Source organism: Tripterygium wilfordii, chromosome 7 (genome assembly GCF_013401445.1).
Source record: "Tripterygium wilfordii isolate XIE 37 chromosome 7, ASM1340144v1, whole genome shotgun sequence".
NCBI lineage: Eukaryota > Viridiplantae > Streptophyta > Magnoliopsida > Celastrales > Celastraceae > Tripterygium > Tripterygium wilfordii.
Window position 1 is genome coordinate 5,738,256 of NC_052238.1, and position 15,883 is coordinate 5,754,138.

Consider the following 15,883-nt stretch of genomic DNA (forward strand, 5'->3'; position numbering starts at 1 on the left):
CAAACCACCAAAATCAATTTTAAACTCGATTAAAACAAAACTAAATAGCACGGAGAAGCACCGAAGAATCTTATTGTGTTTTGAAAAATTGTTTATGAAAACAATGCCAGATGACAGACATTCGTCTGCAAGACCAACATTTTGCATCATCGGCACCACTGCATTCTTTCTCCATTCACTTTAATAGTTTAATTCTATCCTGTTCTCTTGCTAATCGATCCCGTCTTAAGTAAATAAATCCAAAATTTCCTAATAGAGGTCAAGAGTGAGTTAATCCTGCCAAGGATCACTCTCTGCCCGAACTTCTGATGGTTCGATTACTTCTGCTTCTGAGGTGCTTGCATCAGCCTTCGTGGCAGCAGCAGTACCTTCCTGCGCCTCGGCCTCATCACCCTCCGTTCTACCCCATCTGCCGCCAAGTGCCATGGCCATCATCTCGTATATCTTGCCACCCAACTCAGCAGGGCTATCAGGCTGCATGATCAAAGCATAGTAAATGAGCTACCATACTCAAACCTAAAACTGCTCAAATTTAAAAGAAATTGCACTGTTCTTACTGAAAATCCGCTAGAGATTAATGCAGTGTCGTATAAAAGATCGATAGCTCTCTTGGCATCACTGCTGTCCGGAGCATTCCTACAGGCAGCCTGCACAGATAATAGCCAAAAACAAAAACATTAGTACTAGTAGTAACAAGCAATTTTGGGACTTCCACCTATGTACACAATCAACTTGCTATCGTGGCTTCAACTATCCCCAGTATTTCATCACCAACAAGACTTATATTTTCTAATGGCCTTCTCTGCATATTGCTTGTGAAAAATTGTATCTGGTTTACCTTCATTGCATTGCCACATAATCGCATATTGCAGCTTTTACAAGCAATCCAATACAAGTAGCCAGGATATCATAGAACTTCACGAGATCCCCGCATAAATAGTCTAATCACACTGGATAAAAAATTTTGTAGCCACAGTCGCTACTTGCTAACTACACGCATCTTATCAGATACCTATAATCAAATAATCACGTGGAGAGACACTGCTCAGGCTTGCAAGCTGATGATTTTTCTTTAAAACATCAATATGGCATGTTGAAGATGTTCATTCGTATTGAAGATGTTCATATCAGATTTCCTGCGTTTTAAACGCTATCACCTCCCCCATCCCCCTCTCTCTCTTCCTTTTTTCCTTTTCTTTTCACAGAAAGGGTGTGGGGTTTGGAGTGATATCTCTTCAGACAATTTTAACTTGGCAATCTAGTGGTTAGCATTATACACAAATAAGGATATAATTGGAATTAGCATTGAGTATGGCTAACATTTGAGTAAGATTAATCTTACATTTAAGTCTTTGACGATGGGATGATCTGGATTTATCTCTAATATTCTCCTTCCCTTCATGAACTCCAAACTTGAAGTATCTCCAAGAGCCTGTGCTTTCATCAGCCTAAAGGAAGGAATTAAAAAAATTAAAAAAATGAAAATTAAGTGTTTTATTTTACAATTCAAAAAAAGAACAAAAAAGAAGTTTAATTTCTATTCTAATTATTTAAAGACCATCATTACCTCTCCATATTTGCAGACCATCCAAACTTGCCAGAAACAAGCACACATGGTGACGAGCTTAGACGTTTAGAAACTTGAACTTTAGCCACCTTGTCACCAAGTTGCTGCTTTATCCAATCACAGAGAAGATTATATTCTTGTTTAGTCTCCCGTTCTTTGACCTCATCCTCGTCACCTGGAATATCCACACATCTGATCAGAAGATGCACAGGAGAGATTGCAAGAAAAGCAGATATCAAAGCATAAAGTCCACAGGTTACAGCCATCTTCATCTCAACGGATTTAAATAACCAAGGCACTAACCAAGTTCAAGATCTTCCTTGCTGATGTCAACAAATTTTTTCTCTTTGTATGTCTGTAGATTCTGGATGGCAACTTCGTCAATAGGATCAATTAGATAGAGGACCTATAATACAGAAACATAAAAAATTAAATTAGTAACACAAGGAGAAAATGCAATCGATACACTAAGATTAGTTTCGGAAGGAAGAAAATAAAAAATCAAATTGAAATGTAGAATTGTAGATAATCACATCAACAATAAGAAAGTCTCTTGGCCATGTAGATCCATTAACCAAGACGTTAGCCAATACTCCAATATGAATACTCTTTTCTCACTAATTCGATAGTGATTGCGGATTCTATTCAAAAAACTTGCATATTAATCACTTATTCAATGTTGAATCTACATCCGTTATTTTACTTGATTCAAAAAGGTTGGTCTAAGAATCTTCTACAGCTCAAACATTGATATTCCATGGCATAATAACAGTATGGAAGTCCAACAGTTTAATACCTCAATATCTTTCTGAACCAATTTCTCCAAAAATGGAGCAGTTTTGGCACTCTTCAAGCTGTCTGTTGCTAGGTAATAGATAGCCTTTTGGTTCTCACCCATATTTTCCACATAATCATCTAAACTAGTAAGTTCCTCTTCACTTTTGGAAGTATAAAACCGCAAAAGTGGTGCTATGCGCTTGTGATTTCCAGAGTCTTCAACGCATCCTAATTTAATAAACCTGCCAAAGTTCTCCCAGAATTTTTTGTAATCCTGTAAATGTAATCAAGTTAACCATATGCTAAGTTCACAAACAAATTGTTAGTGGAACAAGAAAACGAAAATCATTATATTCTTTAGCACCTCTTTATTCTCATTTTCAGAGATCTCTTGAATCATGTCAAATGATTTCCTGACCAGCCTCTTCCGCATAATTCTCACCTGAAAATATTTTTAAAAAGTCTCATATTCCCATAGAAACTTTCAAGCAAGCAAGAAAGGCCAACTAGCTTCATTCATAATTTTGCATGCAACTTCTTTAATAATCAAATTTTTTGCAGTGTCCACATGCCTGCATGTATCTATGTCAATTTCTACGTACATAAGTTAATTTCGACTCAACTACAATTACAAACAATGAAAAAAAATGAGCCTTACAATTCGACTTTCTTGAAGAATCTCCCGAGAAACATTAAGAGGAAGATCATTCGAGTCCACCACGCCCTTAACAAAGCTCAAGTATCGTGGAAACTGCAAAAGATTTGCCGAAAAATCAATTAACGTAAGTCCAAGTATAAAATTTTGTATAGCAATGAATAAAAAATTGATCATTCAACTCCTCACAACACATCCATTTCCCATTTGCATCGTATACACCAAATCGATAATATACTATTTAGCTTTTTTCCACGATCTTGGATAAAATTGAAGACAAATCAATTGCTTCCTTCCAGATGAATAATAAAGGGAACACATCTCTGCATGTTATACTCCATCCTGCTGTCTAGTCCTCCAATGGCTCTGTCGTGTACTACATTTTGACAGGCCAGTCAAGAACATCAAGCATATACCATCCCTTCCTCTGTTGTTCTTTTTTTTATTTTTTGTGCAGCAAACATAAAAAAAGAAATATATTTTGAAGGCGGCAAGGAAGTGCCCACCAAAGGTACAGGGATTAGCCACAGGCAAGAGTTATAGTTGCACTTTTCTCTTTTAAAGATGTAGCTTTATTCGTATTGTCATCTTGTGAAAATTCTCAAACATACTTTTAGTTTCGACAAATACTATTTCAAGGTTTCTAAATAATAATGAAAAATTAACGTGGCAGATAATGGTTAATTGGTTATCTATTTAATGGTGCTCATATACGGTCCTATCTCAATGAGCTACAAATTACGAATACCATTTCCAACTGAATCATGTAGCAAATTTTACAGAGCGTTCACTAACATTAAGCTATCCACAAGTAAAAGAGCAAATCCATTACTATTCTTAAGTTATAATTGCCACACTTACCAGCTCGCCATCAAAATCATCTGAGATAAATATCCGCTTCACATACAGCCGTATATTCTTTGTTTTTGGATTCACAACATCCTCATTGTTAAGAGGACCCATTCCAGGAACATAGAGAACACTCCTAAATTCCACCTCACCCTGCAAAGTTCTCAAAACAGGGTGTTACTTCCACTAATTATGCAGTCAATGTGCACAACTGCAAAACTTTCAGTACCTCAGTCGTGAAATGTGTGTACGCAAGTGGATCCAAGAATTCATTGAATGTCTTCTTGTAAAACTCCTGATACTCCTCTTTTTCAACTTCCTTGGGAATCCGCATCTGAAGAAGAGCATAAAAACATGAACAAAAATAAAATAAAATAAAAATATCCAAGCCAAAGCATATAGTTAAAATAACAAAAGAAATATTTGTGGAGCAGATAGCACTTATACTCACCCAGATTGGTTTTGTTTCATTGGCCAATTCCCAGTCCCAATACTTTTCTGTTTTAGTAGTCTTCTTCTTCTTCTTCTCACCCTTAAAACCAAGAACAAGCCTGATCAACCAACCATAGACACGAGGAGTAAGTAAAATCTAGCCAACAATCAGGAATGTGAAATTACCTCTTCCTTCCCTTCTTCCCCTTCTTTCGGTTCTTCCTCCTCTTCTACCTGCTCAAAGTTCCAAATCGGTGAAAACCACTTCCAAGTGTGATATTAGGGAGGACAGAGACAGATTCTAAAATACAATAATAGAATTATAAATAAAAAAAGTGCATGAGCATCTCCACGCAAAATTTGCTTTTAAGTATAAAAAAAATGCAGCAAGTGCATTGTAATCATGATTCTTGGGTGTCACACGACAAGAACAACATGATAAATATTCTTTCCCTTTCTGAAGAACAGAGTGATAAATATTCTCGAACATCGAATTTGATACCAAAGGTGAATTTGAGTCAAATATGTGAGCGGTCATTATCATAAAGGAAAAGTTAACAAAAATTAAATGAAAAAGAGCAACCTACGTATTCTGTTCTATATATCCTCACCTCCACTGTTCTTGATTTTTCTTGCCATGTATAGATGGGGAAAGAAACAAACTGTGAGTAATTCTTCACCAAATTCTGGATTCTTGTTGGTTCTGCAAATTCATACTTGTCATCCTCCTGCAAGAGATGTACCAATATATCAGTCAGCTTTGTTTATCGCATATAAACTACAAAATCTGAAGCCCCCAGAACAGCTATTTATGTTAAGGAGAAAAAAAAAAAAGGTTGTGGTAAACCTACATGCTTGTGTGTGTGTGCGCACATGATAATATATAGCTGTCAAATTCACAGCATATATCCCAGAACTCCTCATTCACTCCATATTACACATAAATTTAATAAACATGGAAACTTGACAAGGAATGACAGATAAGCAACAGGTTCATAAATCTTCAAAGACTTTTTTGCTAATTTTTTGGTTATTATACGCAAAGAGGCCTGCAAAGTTATCCTGATTGCTAGAGACGAAAAAAAAAAGAAAACTAAAGTACCCTAAGATAAAGAGTGATTTGCGTTCCACGACGTAGGATCTTGTCAGGATTGGTCTCTTCCCTAATTAAATAAGAGCTGCTATCAGCTGCCGCTTCCCAAACATACTGTTTGTCCGATCGTGGGCTTTTTGTAGAGACGACAACCTGGTTGCACATGAAGAATAAGAATAAGCTATATCAGCAACTAATGCCAAAAGCATCAGTACAAGCCCAGGAATTACAAATTATGAAAATTCCATAGCACCTTCTCCGCGACAAGAAAAGCAGAATAGAACCCAACACCAAATTGACCGATCAAGCCGTTGTCTGCACCAACATCCTTATTTTCCTATACAAATTCCAAAATATAACTTCTAATCATCAACTTTAAAAAACTAGAACATCTTAAGAAAAGACTATCAAAAAAAATAGTGTTTCCATATACTCAAGAGAGACATACCTTAAGAGCCTTCAAAAATTTTGAAGTACCACTCTGGGCAATGGTTCCAAGACAGTCAATGAGCTCTTCCTTTGTCATGCCAATGCCAGTATCACTGCAAAGGCAGCAATAGACAGTTCAAGTAACATATATATTGTTTGTGATGCATGAATTTAATGCAGACAAATCGAATCACTCTAAGCTCACGTTATAGTGATGGTCCCATTGTCTTGATCCGGCTTGATGCGTATCTCTAGCTCACTAGCATCTCCAAGAAGAGAGGGATCGGTCACACTTGAGAATCTCAATTTATCCAACGCATCACTTGCATTGCTGGGACATAGATAGAATCAAGTTAAAGCATTACTAAAAGCTAAAGATAATTAGATGGCATGTAACAGAAATTCAGCATCATCAACAATATCAAAGAGAACTATACCTTACGAGCTCCCGAAGGAAAACCTCCTTATGGCTGTATAAGCTGTGAACTATCAAATCCATCAGGCGACTAACCTGAAATGAAAAAATTTCTCAACTTATGTGTCTAAATCTTATCAATAAATAAACTCCATACTTAACTAAGAGAAAATTGCTCAAATATATATTACCATTGGAGCATGTCAGAGAAAACCTGCAAAGACTGTCACGGTTTCTTTTCAATCATGCCATAAAGGCATAAAGTGATAGCTTTTATTCAATTTGGATAGTATAAAATCATTAATCATATATTAATTTCATGCCAACGAAACAGGGTGTACAAATTCCTTGAACGATCCATGCAATCCATAAAACCCCTAATTTTCTAGGGGAAATAAAGGAAACCCACCTCGGCTTGGTACTCGAACTTCTCCCCGGAAGCATCGGCGGCCTCTTTTTCAGCCACAGCCGTGTCGCATCGGACAGTGAATCTGTCATTTCGCTTATCGAACTTCCACTTGAGTCCACTAGAACAAAATCCCTTCCTGAGGTTGCTTTGCGGCAGATGAGCGCTTCTGAGATTGAAGGCCCTGTTGGCGTGTTTCAGTGAGAAAGGTGTCGAAGAAGGAAGCGAGACCAGAGAGGCAGCTGTGACGCTTCTGCTAAGAACTGGAGCCATTGAAGCCAAACCCTAAACCAAAGCCCTGGAGAAAGTGAAAGTTGGAAAAACCCTCGGAGGGGGGTTTAAGCCTTAAGGGCGGATGAAGAGGGTTCTAGAACAATTTTTGTTTTGGAACTACTTGGAAGCTTTTGGAGCTATTTGTATGGAATCGTAAGGCCTAAATGATGCCATTTCAGCAACCATATGACCATATCCATATTGTTTTAAAAATTATTTTACAAAAATTCCTTCTATTATTTCTCACACCTAAAAAAAAAAACACAAAGTGGCTTGAATGACTGAATCTATATTACCCAACAGTTTAGTCTCTTTGGATGAATTGATAGTCTGATACAGCAATTATCATCTCATCCTTAGTTCTTTTTCCACAAAATGGATCTCCAATAAAACCAATCTTGATCAACATATGGATACATATAGATATAGCAGGACTGTAAGCAGTCCCTTACATGAAGTAGAGTTTTCTTTCAACAAATCCAGTCCATTCCCAGGAACCTCTTCTTGTCACTCATCTTGACACAGATGCATGCCCTGTGTCAAAACTCACAGAATATGCTGCACCAGGTTTACTTGTAGCTTGAGGCACAATAGTCCTGAATTTTCTTCCAGTTCTAGTCAAGCACCAAAATGACAAAAGTACTAGTGATGAATTTTCTTACACCTGGATAGTCCAGAGGCTACAATTTCTCAACATTGGCAAAATTCAGAAGCCTCAGCTCCAGACCTTACTGATATGCAATGTATTGGAAATGTGATGGAACCTTTTGAAATGGCTTATTAAATGAGTTAAATTAATTCAGACTAACACAGGGAAAACAAGGAATTTGAAAGAAATTCTGTGAGAAAGGGGTTGTAAATCTCAGTTGATTGGGTATCACTATCAACAACATTGCACAATCCAAACAAACTGGTGGGGAAAAAAATCATAACCGGATTACGTTTCCTTCATTCCTCAGGCCTCCAAGGCTGTTTGTTTCAAACAATCAACATTGCACAATCCAACAGATCTCACCATCTCTCCCAACCTGCCAGTACAAGTTCTGGTAATCAACACACAATCACAATGAAAAAAATGGTAATTTATTTTGTCTGAAAAGGGATCATTTAGAGTGTTCAACTAACCGGTCGAAGCTGTTCCTAGCTTTCTCTGGTTGATCTGTGCTGTTCCTTGCTTTTGTTGAGCGACTGATGCTCTTTCTTGGCTTCTCTTTTCTATCAGTACTAGCTCTTGATTTCTCTCTATTTTCTGTGCTTGGCCAAGATTTTTCTCTCTGCCCAGTACTTGGCCTACCCTTCTCTCTGTGGTCTGTGCTTGACCTGGAACTAGATTCAGTGGGGTTCAAAGGATGCTCAGACTGATCAGCATTTTCTACTGCTAGAGTTTCACGACGTGGAAGCTTCTCGATGGCTGATATGAACTTCCTGAGATGCTTCAAGTACTCTGGATAGAGTTCCAGATTGCAGTGGTTTCCTCCTTTAACCCACAATGGTTCATACTTCTCTTTACAAAGCTCCCATAGCTGCTTACCATGAGAAATATCCACCACTTCATCTTCAGTTCCCTGAAATCACCAACAACATTTTCGGACACAATGTTTACTATCACATTCTTTAGCCGAACCAGTCTCGAATCAATTTGAGCATGATTGAAGACAACCAACAATTATGCTACTAATGCTTGATGAATACTTTGATTGAAGTAGATAGAAACACTCACATGAATTACCAGCACCGGACAACTGACGAGTGGAATCTTATCTATATTCTGCATCAAAAATAGGCAAATGGTGCTTTTAAGTCAAATGAGACAATCTCAAACAAGAAAAAGGAATGGAGCTTTTGTTGTTGTCTGGCAAGAACAAACTGCAGGGAACTTATATAACCTTGTAAATGTCAAACCAGAATGTGCGCTTCACAGGATACATGACTCGAAGGCCGGACAGGATTGGACTGTGAAGTATCACAGCCCTTAATTGAGGCAAATGGTATGCCAAGTCCAGAACAGGTCCACTCCCAACAGATTGTCCATACAATATGATGTCTTCCTCTCTTGCTCCATACTTTTCTTCTAGGCATTTATAAGCAGCCTCAATGTCAGCATATGTGTCCTGCTCACTTGGCTAATTCATAAACCATGCATCAGATAAACTTCTGCAGCTAGTAAAATTAACAGTAGAAATCATACTAAACTATCAATATAACAAGTTGAAATGTAGTAATCATAGACTTCATTGCAAGCATCAAATGTGAAATCTATGGTCTCCAGCTTATGTAACTGTTGCTTACGATTGGAACTGCTATATGTGGATTGAGATTTTATTTTGCTCTTAGAATTCTTTTACAAATCACACTAACAATGAAACTACTTGGGTGATAGCCTAATTGGTAAATTTCTCGGAGGCCAAACTGTATGGACTCGGAAGGTCTTGAGTTTGATCCCCACTAAGAGCAATACCCTCGTGGTCACGCACTGGGCTTCGGCCCCCAACTTACCCTGTTATCATGTGGGAAAATTCTACACGCGCGGGTCTGACTGTCCGAATTTAGTACTATATCGGATATCCAAAGGACAAGCTTGTATGGTATCGTTTTTGATTACCAAAAAAAACTCAAGTAGCACCATTATTCACTAATATTCATCATAACATTAGATGATTAAGGTTTAATTTTTCATTGCTTATCTCTTACTGCTTTAACTTCTTTGTTTTCCCTATTCAATAACAGTCTAAAAATAAGCAGAAACAGTATTAAAATGAGAAATTTACAACACAAGGAAATTACCTTTCCAGATGACTGTCCATAACCAGAGTAATCATACCTACATAACACAAGAAAAGTCGCATTTAATCATCGAGGGCTCCTATAAAATAAATCTCAATCAAAGAAAGGCATTATTAGTGTATGAACCAAATTAAAACTAACCCCATAAGGTTGACATTAAGATGAAGACTAAGCTCAGTGAAAATATGATACATCTGGCCAAGATCAGCAGCATTGCCATGAGAGTAAAGCAGAGTCAATGAAGCAGATGGGTTCTTGACATACACTGCAACAATCTCATTCCCTTTCTTTGTGCACAGCTTCAATACATCCACTTCATCCCTCTGATGCACATCAGAGATCTTCAATTTCCCACTTGCTTCATCCACAACTACGTTATACGTCGGAGGATTTGGCGGAAAAAATGCAAACTTCGCCGCCATAGATGACGTTGAAGCCCCCATAATGATCCCCAACAATAAAGTAAGCCCAGAAATGAAATGCAAGATGACTTCAACTAGCCATACATTAGTTTGTAGCCATTAAACTTGGTTTTGGGTGTCAGTCAGAACTTTGAAGAGAAGAGCGACTGATTAGATGTGTGAGAAGAGCAAAGAGTATGGAGTGATGGGGAATTCTAGTTTTTTTTTCCTTTTCTTGTTTGGTTCTTGAGAAAATTTTGTTGAGGAATAGCAGACAAGGAAAGAACAAAATTAAAGGAAGGAATTTTTGTGGGTCATTTAAAATGGGAGTGAATTTAGGCGCCTGAAGAGTTAAGAATGTATTTCTGTCATATATGTTATGGCATCCTTTTAATGGGGCGCCTCTTTTGACTGGATACTAAGGATGTATGAGATCTTGACATCTATCATTTACTGGTCTGAGAATGATTTGTGGCCGTTGGATTTAATTTGAGTGCCAAGCTCACAAAATATTCTTTAAGAAACAGTTGCACCTGATTAAATTAACTTTAAAAAAAAAAATTCCAAAATTTAAAATCTTAATATACTAATTTGACTTTCTTTTTAGCAAATCATTTGAAACTTTTGGCTTATTTATTATTTGCCTCCAAACTATGTACGGATTGACTCTCAAATTAGGGGACTGCAGCGAATACCCCTCTCTGTCAAAGGTCAACTGTTAAAGGGTGTGGATGTTAATTTCTTGCATCCATGTATTGTCCACTATAGGGTATCATTATGGATTTTCTTACCCTCTTCTCATGGTTTTATCTCAACATATTCATATTCATTTCACCTCCTCCATTACCGGAAATAGCATCCACAAAAGGTTTATGAATATTTCCTAGATATTTATGCCCTCTTTTTTTTTAATCCTTATTCATCATTTGAGCCCTCTCTTGATAATTATTTTAATTTGACCATTACATTTGAGAGAGCTCTAGCAAAAGCATATTAATGATGAAGGGTGGGACTCATGTCCCCTAAAATCAATGGCAAGAGCAAAAAAGAAGGCGTGAAGGAGAAGTGGACATTACATGATTACATATATAGATTCAACCACTATTCAAATGAAAGATATATAAAATAATTGCCTGCAATCTTTCTTTATTTTTACTTTTTTCTCCCCTTGACCTTCAAATAATTTAAAATGAGGAGGTGGATCATCGTCATTGGATATATCACACAATAATGAAATTGAAATTTGAAATCTTTTTGAGTAGTTATACCATCTTAAATTACCAATTCAATCTAATAGTAATAGGCTAACTATTATAAGAATTTGATTAAATTAAACATATACCCAAAGGCAGAGCCAGAAATTGTTGTTAGAGGGGACGGTTAGAAGTTGACGGGGTCCTTAGAAAAAAAATTTAGAGCTATTTACAATATTACATCTATTTAACTGATAGCACATGTTCAGTTAATTAGACATTTAGATTTATCGAGAGTTGAGAGTTTTGAAATGAACTTACGATATACACACACATATATTCACTTACTAAAAAATATACAAACATATATATATTCACTTATTAATATATATATATTAGTTGTATATATATGTTGTGGTGTGTGTATGTCTCAGGGGTGGGGATGGGGGCTGCAGCCTAGTGTAGTCCCCCTCCCTCCGCCCTTGATGTATCCTCCAAACAAGTAATAAGGTTATGAGTTCCAATCAACGCTAACTATTACACGCATGTAGAGCCATTCCCAAAACTTTTTCCTTGCATGGTGCTCGTGAATAATTTATATATCATACAGGCCTCAACACTTACAACATAAAAAAACATATCAATGTCACGTTCTAATTTTTATGAACTCACTTTCTGGGTCTGGTAATTATCTGGTGTGTGCAGGACAGAGACAAAATTTATAGATGTTTATTGCGAAAATTCGCAAGCGTACGATTCGCACAATAGTAATAATAATAAGTAAGATCGTTTTCCACGGAGATTGATTGAAATTCACTAAGTACCAATTATGATTGACCCTAAATTCTATTTGAATAATTGAAAATTGGTTTTGTAATTAAACTATAACTAGCAACTAAAAATTAAAACGTGAGCAATTAAAAGTCGGTAACTTGAAATCAAGAGAAAGAGTACTAGGGCATCTAATTTCACCATCACTAATCCTACTCTACTCTTTTGGTAAACTAACTATAATTATTATCCATGTTGACAGTTGATTTTTCTAACATATTCAATACTCTATTCCTCGTTATATTGAAAGTACTTTTACTAACAATTCTTGTTATTCCTAACACTAGAATTCAACTAACAAAAATCCATTAAGCTCTATGGATAATCATGTAGCAACCACACATACCATGCCCCTATATTCTTATGGTTCATGCAACTTATGGTATCTATTGTCAGAAGCATAAATCTAAACATCTCCTTCCAGTCTCAGTTTAGAACAACAAATCATTCAAATAATTGATCACAACATAACATTCAAATATTGATCAGGTATTTAAAAGCATTAAACACACCAATAGATACTCAACATGAAAATAATAACTATGAATTAGTATAACCAAAATTATAGAATATTCATAGCTCGGCTACATTAGAGTCCTAGCAACAAGATTAGTTCCTTATATTATAATACAAGCAAACTAAAGCAAAGAATCCTATAATTCAAGAGAACCAAAACACAAGAGACAGTTGGAAAGTTGGGACGAAGTCTTCACTTGCTCTTCTTGCGTCAAAAGAGCTGTAGAGAATTCAGTGTCTTCTAAAGGTGGCTGGTCATGTCTATATATAGTGTAGCTTGTCCTAATTCGAGAACCCTAAGGACTCCTCCCTGCTCTATGATTTCCTTCAACCGTATTTGTCTCCCTTTGACTTTTCAGTTCAATCACGTAAAGCTTCCTTTGCTGCACCACTTAATTTGTCTCAAGTGATTTTATTTCCTTTCAATGACTTAGAGTCAAACAAAACATAATTCCAATCAAGCAAAAGACCCGGCCTCCAATATTTTCTCCACTCTGTCTTAAGCAACAAGTCTTCTACTCTTCTTTTCCTTATTGGTCTTGAATTCATCATTGTACAAGCATTGAACTTGGGATTTAATCATAGACAAAATCCCATATATCTTTTTTTTTTTTTGAAAAAAATGTAACTATGCTAAATACTATACACATGCATGATGCATATATGTTGAAAGTTGTAGAGGATTGTAGACTCATGATGAGAGAAATTAGGGTTTAGAGGGGACGACAGAAATTAGGAGAAATTTCATGTCTTCTCTAATATCTTAAGAGCCATGATAATGGGATTTTTTGTTCAAAGATCGATCATTTGAAATTTGAAGCAGAAGTTATTGTCTTAACTAACGTCATCATGACTACTGCCTCTTGAGAAATTCTTGCAGTTTCTAAGTAGATTTATAATCTTAAATTTCCTTAGAATTTCGCAAGAGAGTTGAAGGTTCAAATCTTCCTACACTCTAAAAATAACTAATTAAAATAAATATTATTCATAAAAATGGTGAATTTTGATACAAGTAATGAGATCCCTTAATCGGAAAATAATATGTATATATATACATATATATTCTCTGTTCAAAACATATTGGGAACAGTAGCCCATTATAGTCATAGAAACCCTAGCTAGCTAGCTAGGTTTTAGAGACAAATCTTAGTAATTGAATTAATAATGATTAAGTTTGGTCTCGTAGATTGCATGGCGGCAAATAATCGCAAACCCACGTACCTTCGGTCACACGTTATCACATGCATTGCCTCTTCAACATAATACTAACATTCGTCGAAGCTCCAAACCCTAGTGGGGTTGCCCTTCCCAATTAGCGAAGAAATCATAATAGATAATATATTTGTCAATTTGTGTGGTTATTATTAGGGAGATTTGAATATCAATGATGATGAGATGGCAACAATGGCTACTCTTATAAGCAACAAAAATGGAGGAAGAAAAATGTTGCCAACTCAAAAGGTGATGAAGAAGCTAGAGAAGGAGAACCCGGTATCATCGATGCAGTCGAAGCGGCGGCGGGTTCCAAAGAGTTGGGAGGGGGAAATATGACAATCAAGTTATGAAGGGATCAAAAGTTAAATGCAAAAATAATCATAGTAATATTGGTCATTTTTCAAATGATGATGATGAATATGATGGAGGTTTTGAGTAAGGATTACCATTTGCCTACTCACCACCCACCTAAGAATAACTAATTAATTAAATAACTGATCAACTATCAAACTTATCATAAGTACGTACGTAATTCCTGCTTTCATAGTTCTGTATCTTGAACTAGACATCTCTTGTGTTAATTAATTGATGTTGAATTGTCTGAACTGAAGAATATATACAATTTTGAATGCTCAAAAATGATTTGTTTACACATGATTGTAGGTCCGTGGGCCATGGCCGGCACGGGCTTGGACAGTTATGTAAATCTATTGGGCCAGACCTAAGAGAAAACGGCCTAGTAATTGGGTCCTCAACCTAGTACGTAAGGGTCCTAAGGGATGACAAAATTTTGTCCGGTCCAAATGATCGAAATTGTTCAATTTAGATTAAACCAAGTTTGGATATCAGTTGTAATGTCATATGTCTGAAATTTGAGTTCAAATACAAAAATTTTGACTGGTTTAAATAAACACAGACTTGAATTTTGGACATATAATTGATGTATCTCCTCATGATTCAAATCATATAGAGATCCATTGATGGCATATAGTGATTGTACGGAGCAAACTGATTTGAAACTTGAGATTATTTGATGTTATTGACTTATATTGTAATTTAGGTCATTATTAACTTGTTTTGTATTTCTTTTTTTTTTTTTAAGAAAAACTTGTTCTGTATTTGAACAAATCGGACAACCAAGATTTAGTCAATAAACTACGTCCAAAATCCAATATGATTTAGCATCTCGTATATATAAATATTTTGAAAACCCTTGATATTGTCCGACCCAAAATCCACTCGAAACCTTTCCTCTTTTTTTTGGCCACTCCTAGTATGCAAGTGTGCTATTGAGTATTGACCCGTCAATGATATGAAGAGGCAGCAGATGGAATTTTATACTAGATTAATAATAATTAATTAATGTTTGTTAAAGTTTAAAGTAAATTAAGTAATAGTGGGACCCCAACGTATGATGTTCCTCTGTTGGCCTGTTGGGGACTTAAAGAGAACCCACAATAACTCCTTTTAATAGATTATGTAAAATACAGTAAATGAGTCATTTTACAGTTTTACAGAATCACAATTCAAAAACACTCCACAGCAACTCCGCTAAACCATCCTCTATAACTTAAAATATTCATTTCTCCAATCAAGTTTAAATCTTTTATGTTTAATTTTTATCGATTACATTATACAATAACAAATATATTTTTAACAATATCATTTTTTAACAAAATAATATATAAAATAAAGATAAAAAATATTAAATATATATTTCACAAGATATTTTATTTTTTAAATATTAAAAATATTAGATATATATTTCACAAGATATTTTATTTTTTAAATATTAAAAATATTATATATATTTTTTGCAAGATATTTTATTTTTTAAATATTAAAAATATTATATATATATTTCACAATATCATATGCTCTTATTACTTTAATATAAAAAATTGTGAAAATACAATGTTGCTTACACTTAATTATCAATAAATTTATATTTTTTTTAGAAAGAAACTTAGTGTTTTAAGGTTTATGTTCAATACAAAATACAAATATAAAACAATAAATGTTGTTTATAATTAAATAAATTTAGGTC

At 35.4% G+C, this 15,883-nt stretch overlaps 2 protein-coding genes across 2 annotated transcripts; both read right to left on the reverse strand.

Annotated features, from left to right (window-relative positions):
- Window positions 1-45: 45 nt before the first annotated feature.
- On the reverse strand, window positions 46-7,009 carry LOC120002001 (heat shock protein 90-5, chloroplastic-like). The gene is made up of 19 exons (XM_038850532.1): window positions 6,627-7,009; window positions 6,240-6,313; window positions 6,008-6,133; window positions 5,822-5,915; window positions 5,627-5,710; window positions 5,383-5,526; window positions 4,892-5,008; window positions 4,467-4,514; window positions 4,300-4,380; window positions 4,078-4,182; window positions 3,861-4,001; window positions 3,003-3,095; window positions 2,709-2,786; window positions 2,364-2,618; window positions 1,871-1,973; window positions 1,568-1,742; window positions 1,343-1,448; window positions 558-647; window positions 46-474 (listed from the first exon to the last, which is right to left on the reverse strand). The coding sequence occupies exons 1-19, from the start codon at window positions 6,894-6,896 to the stop codon at window positions 271-273; spliced, it is 2,388 nt and encodes a 795-aa protein (XP_038706460.1). The 5' UTR covers window positions 6,897-7,009; the 3' UTR covers window positions 46-270.
- Window positions 7,010-7,146: 137 nt separating this feature from the next.
- On the reverse strand, window positions 7,147-10,403 carry LOC120002004 (alpha/beta hydrolase domain-containing protein 17B-like). The gene is made up of 6 exons (XM_038850533.1): window positions 9,822-10,403; window positions 9,681-9,717; window positions 8,783-9,019; window positions 8,617-8,664; window positions 8,022-8,461; window positions 7,147-7,924 (listed from the first exon to the last, which is right to left on the reverse strand). Exons 1-6 carry the CDS (start codon window positions 10,121-10,123, stop codon window positions 7,852-7,854), a joined length of 1,137 nt encoding a protein of 378 aa, XP_038706461.1. The 5' UTR covers window positions 10,124-10,403; the 3' UTR covers window positions 7,147-7,851.
- Window positions 10,404-15,883: the final 5,480 nt, after the last annotated feature.

Coding starts and splice junctions, on each gene's coding strand:
- LOC120002001 (XM_038850532.1), bottom strand. CDS start 6,896: ATGGCTCCAGTTCTTAGCAGAAGCGTCACAGCTGCCTCTCTGGTCTCG. Junction 1,743..1,870: donor CAAGGAAGATCTTGAACTTG/GTTAGTGCCTTG, acceptor TGGATATTCCAG/GTGACGAGGATGAGGTCAAA. Junction 1,449..1,567: donor TGGTCTGCAAATATGGAGAG/GTAATGATGGTC, acceptor TCCTTCCTTTAG/GCTGATGAAAGCACAGGCTC.
- LOC120002004 (XM_038850533.1), bottom strand. CDS start 10,123: ATGGGGGCTTCAACGTCATCTATGGCGGCGAAGTTTGCATTTTTTCCG. Junction 8,665..8,782: donor TCTGGTTTGACATTTACAAG/GTTATATAAGTT, acceptor TTTTTGATGCAG/AATATAGATAAGATTCCACT. Junction 8,462..8,616: donor GTCCGGTGCTGGTAATTCAT/GTGAGTGTTTCT, acceptor TGGTGATTTCAG/GGAACTGAAGATGAAGTGGT.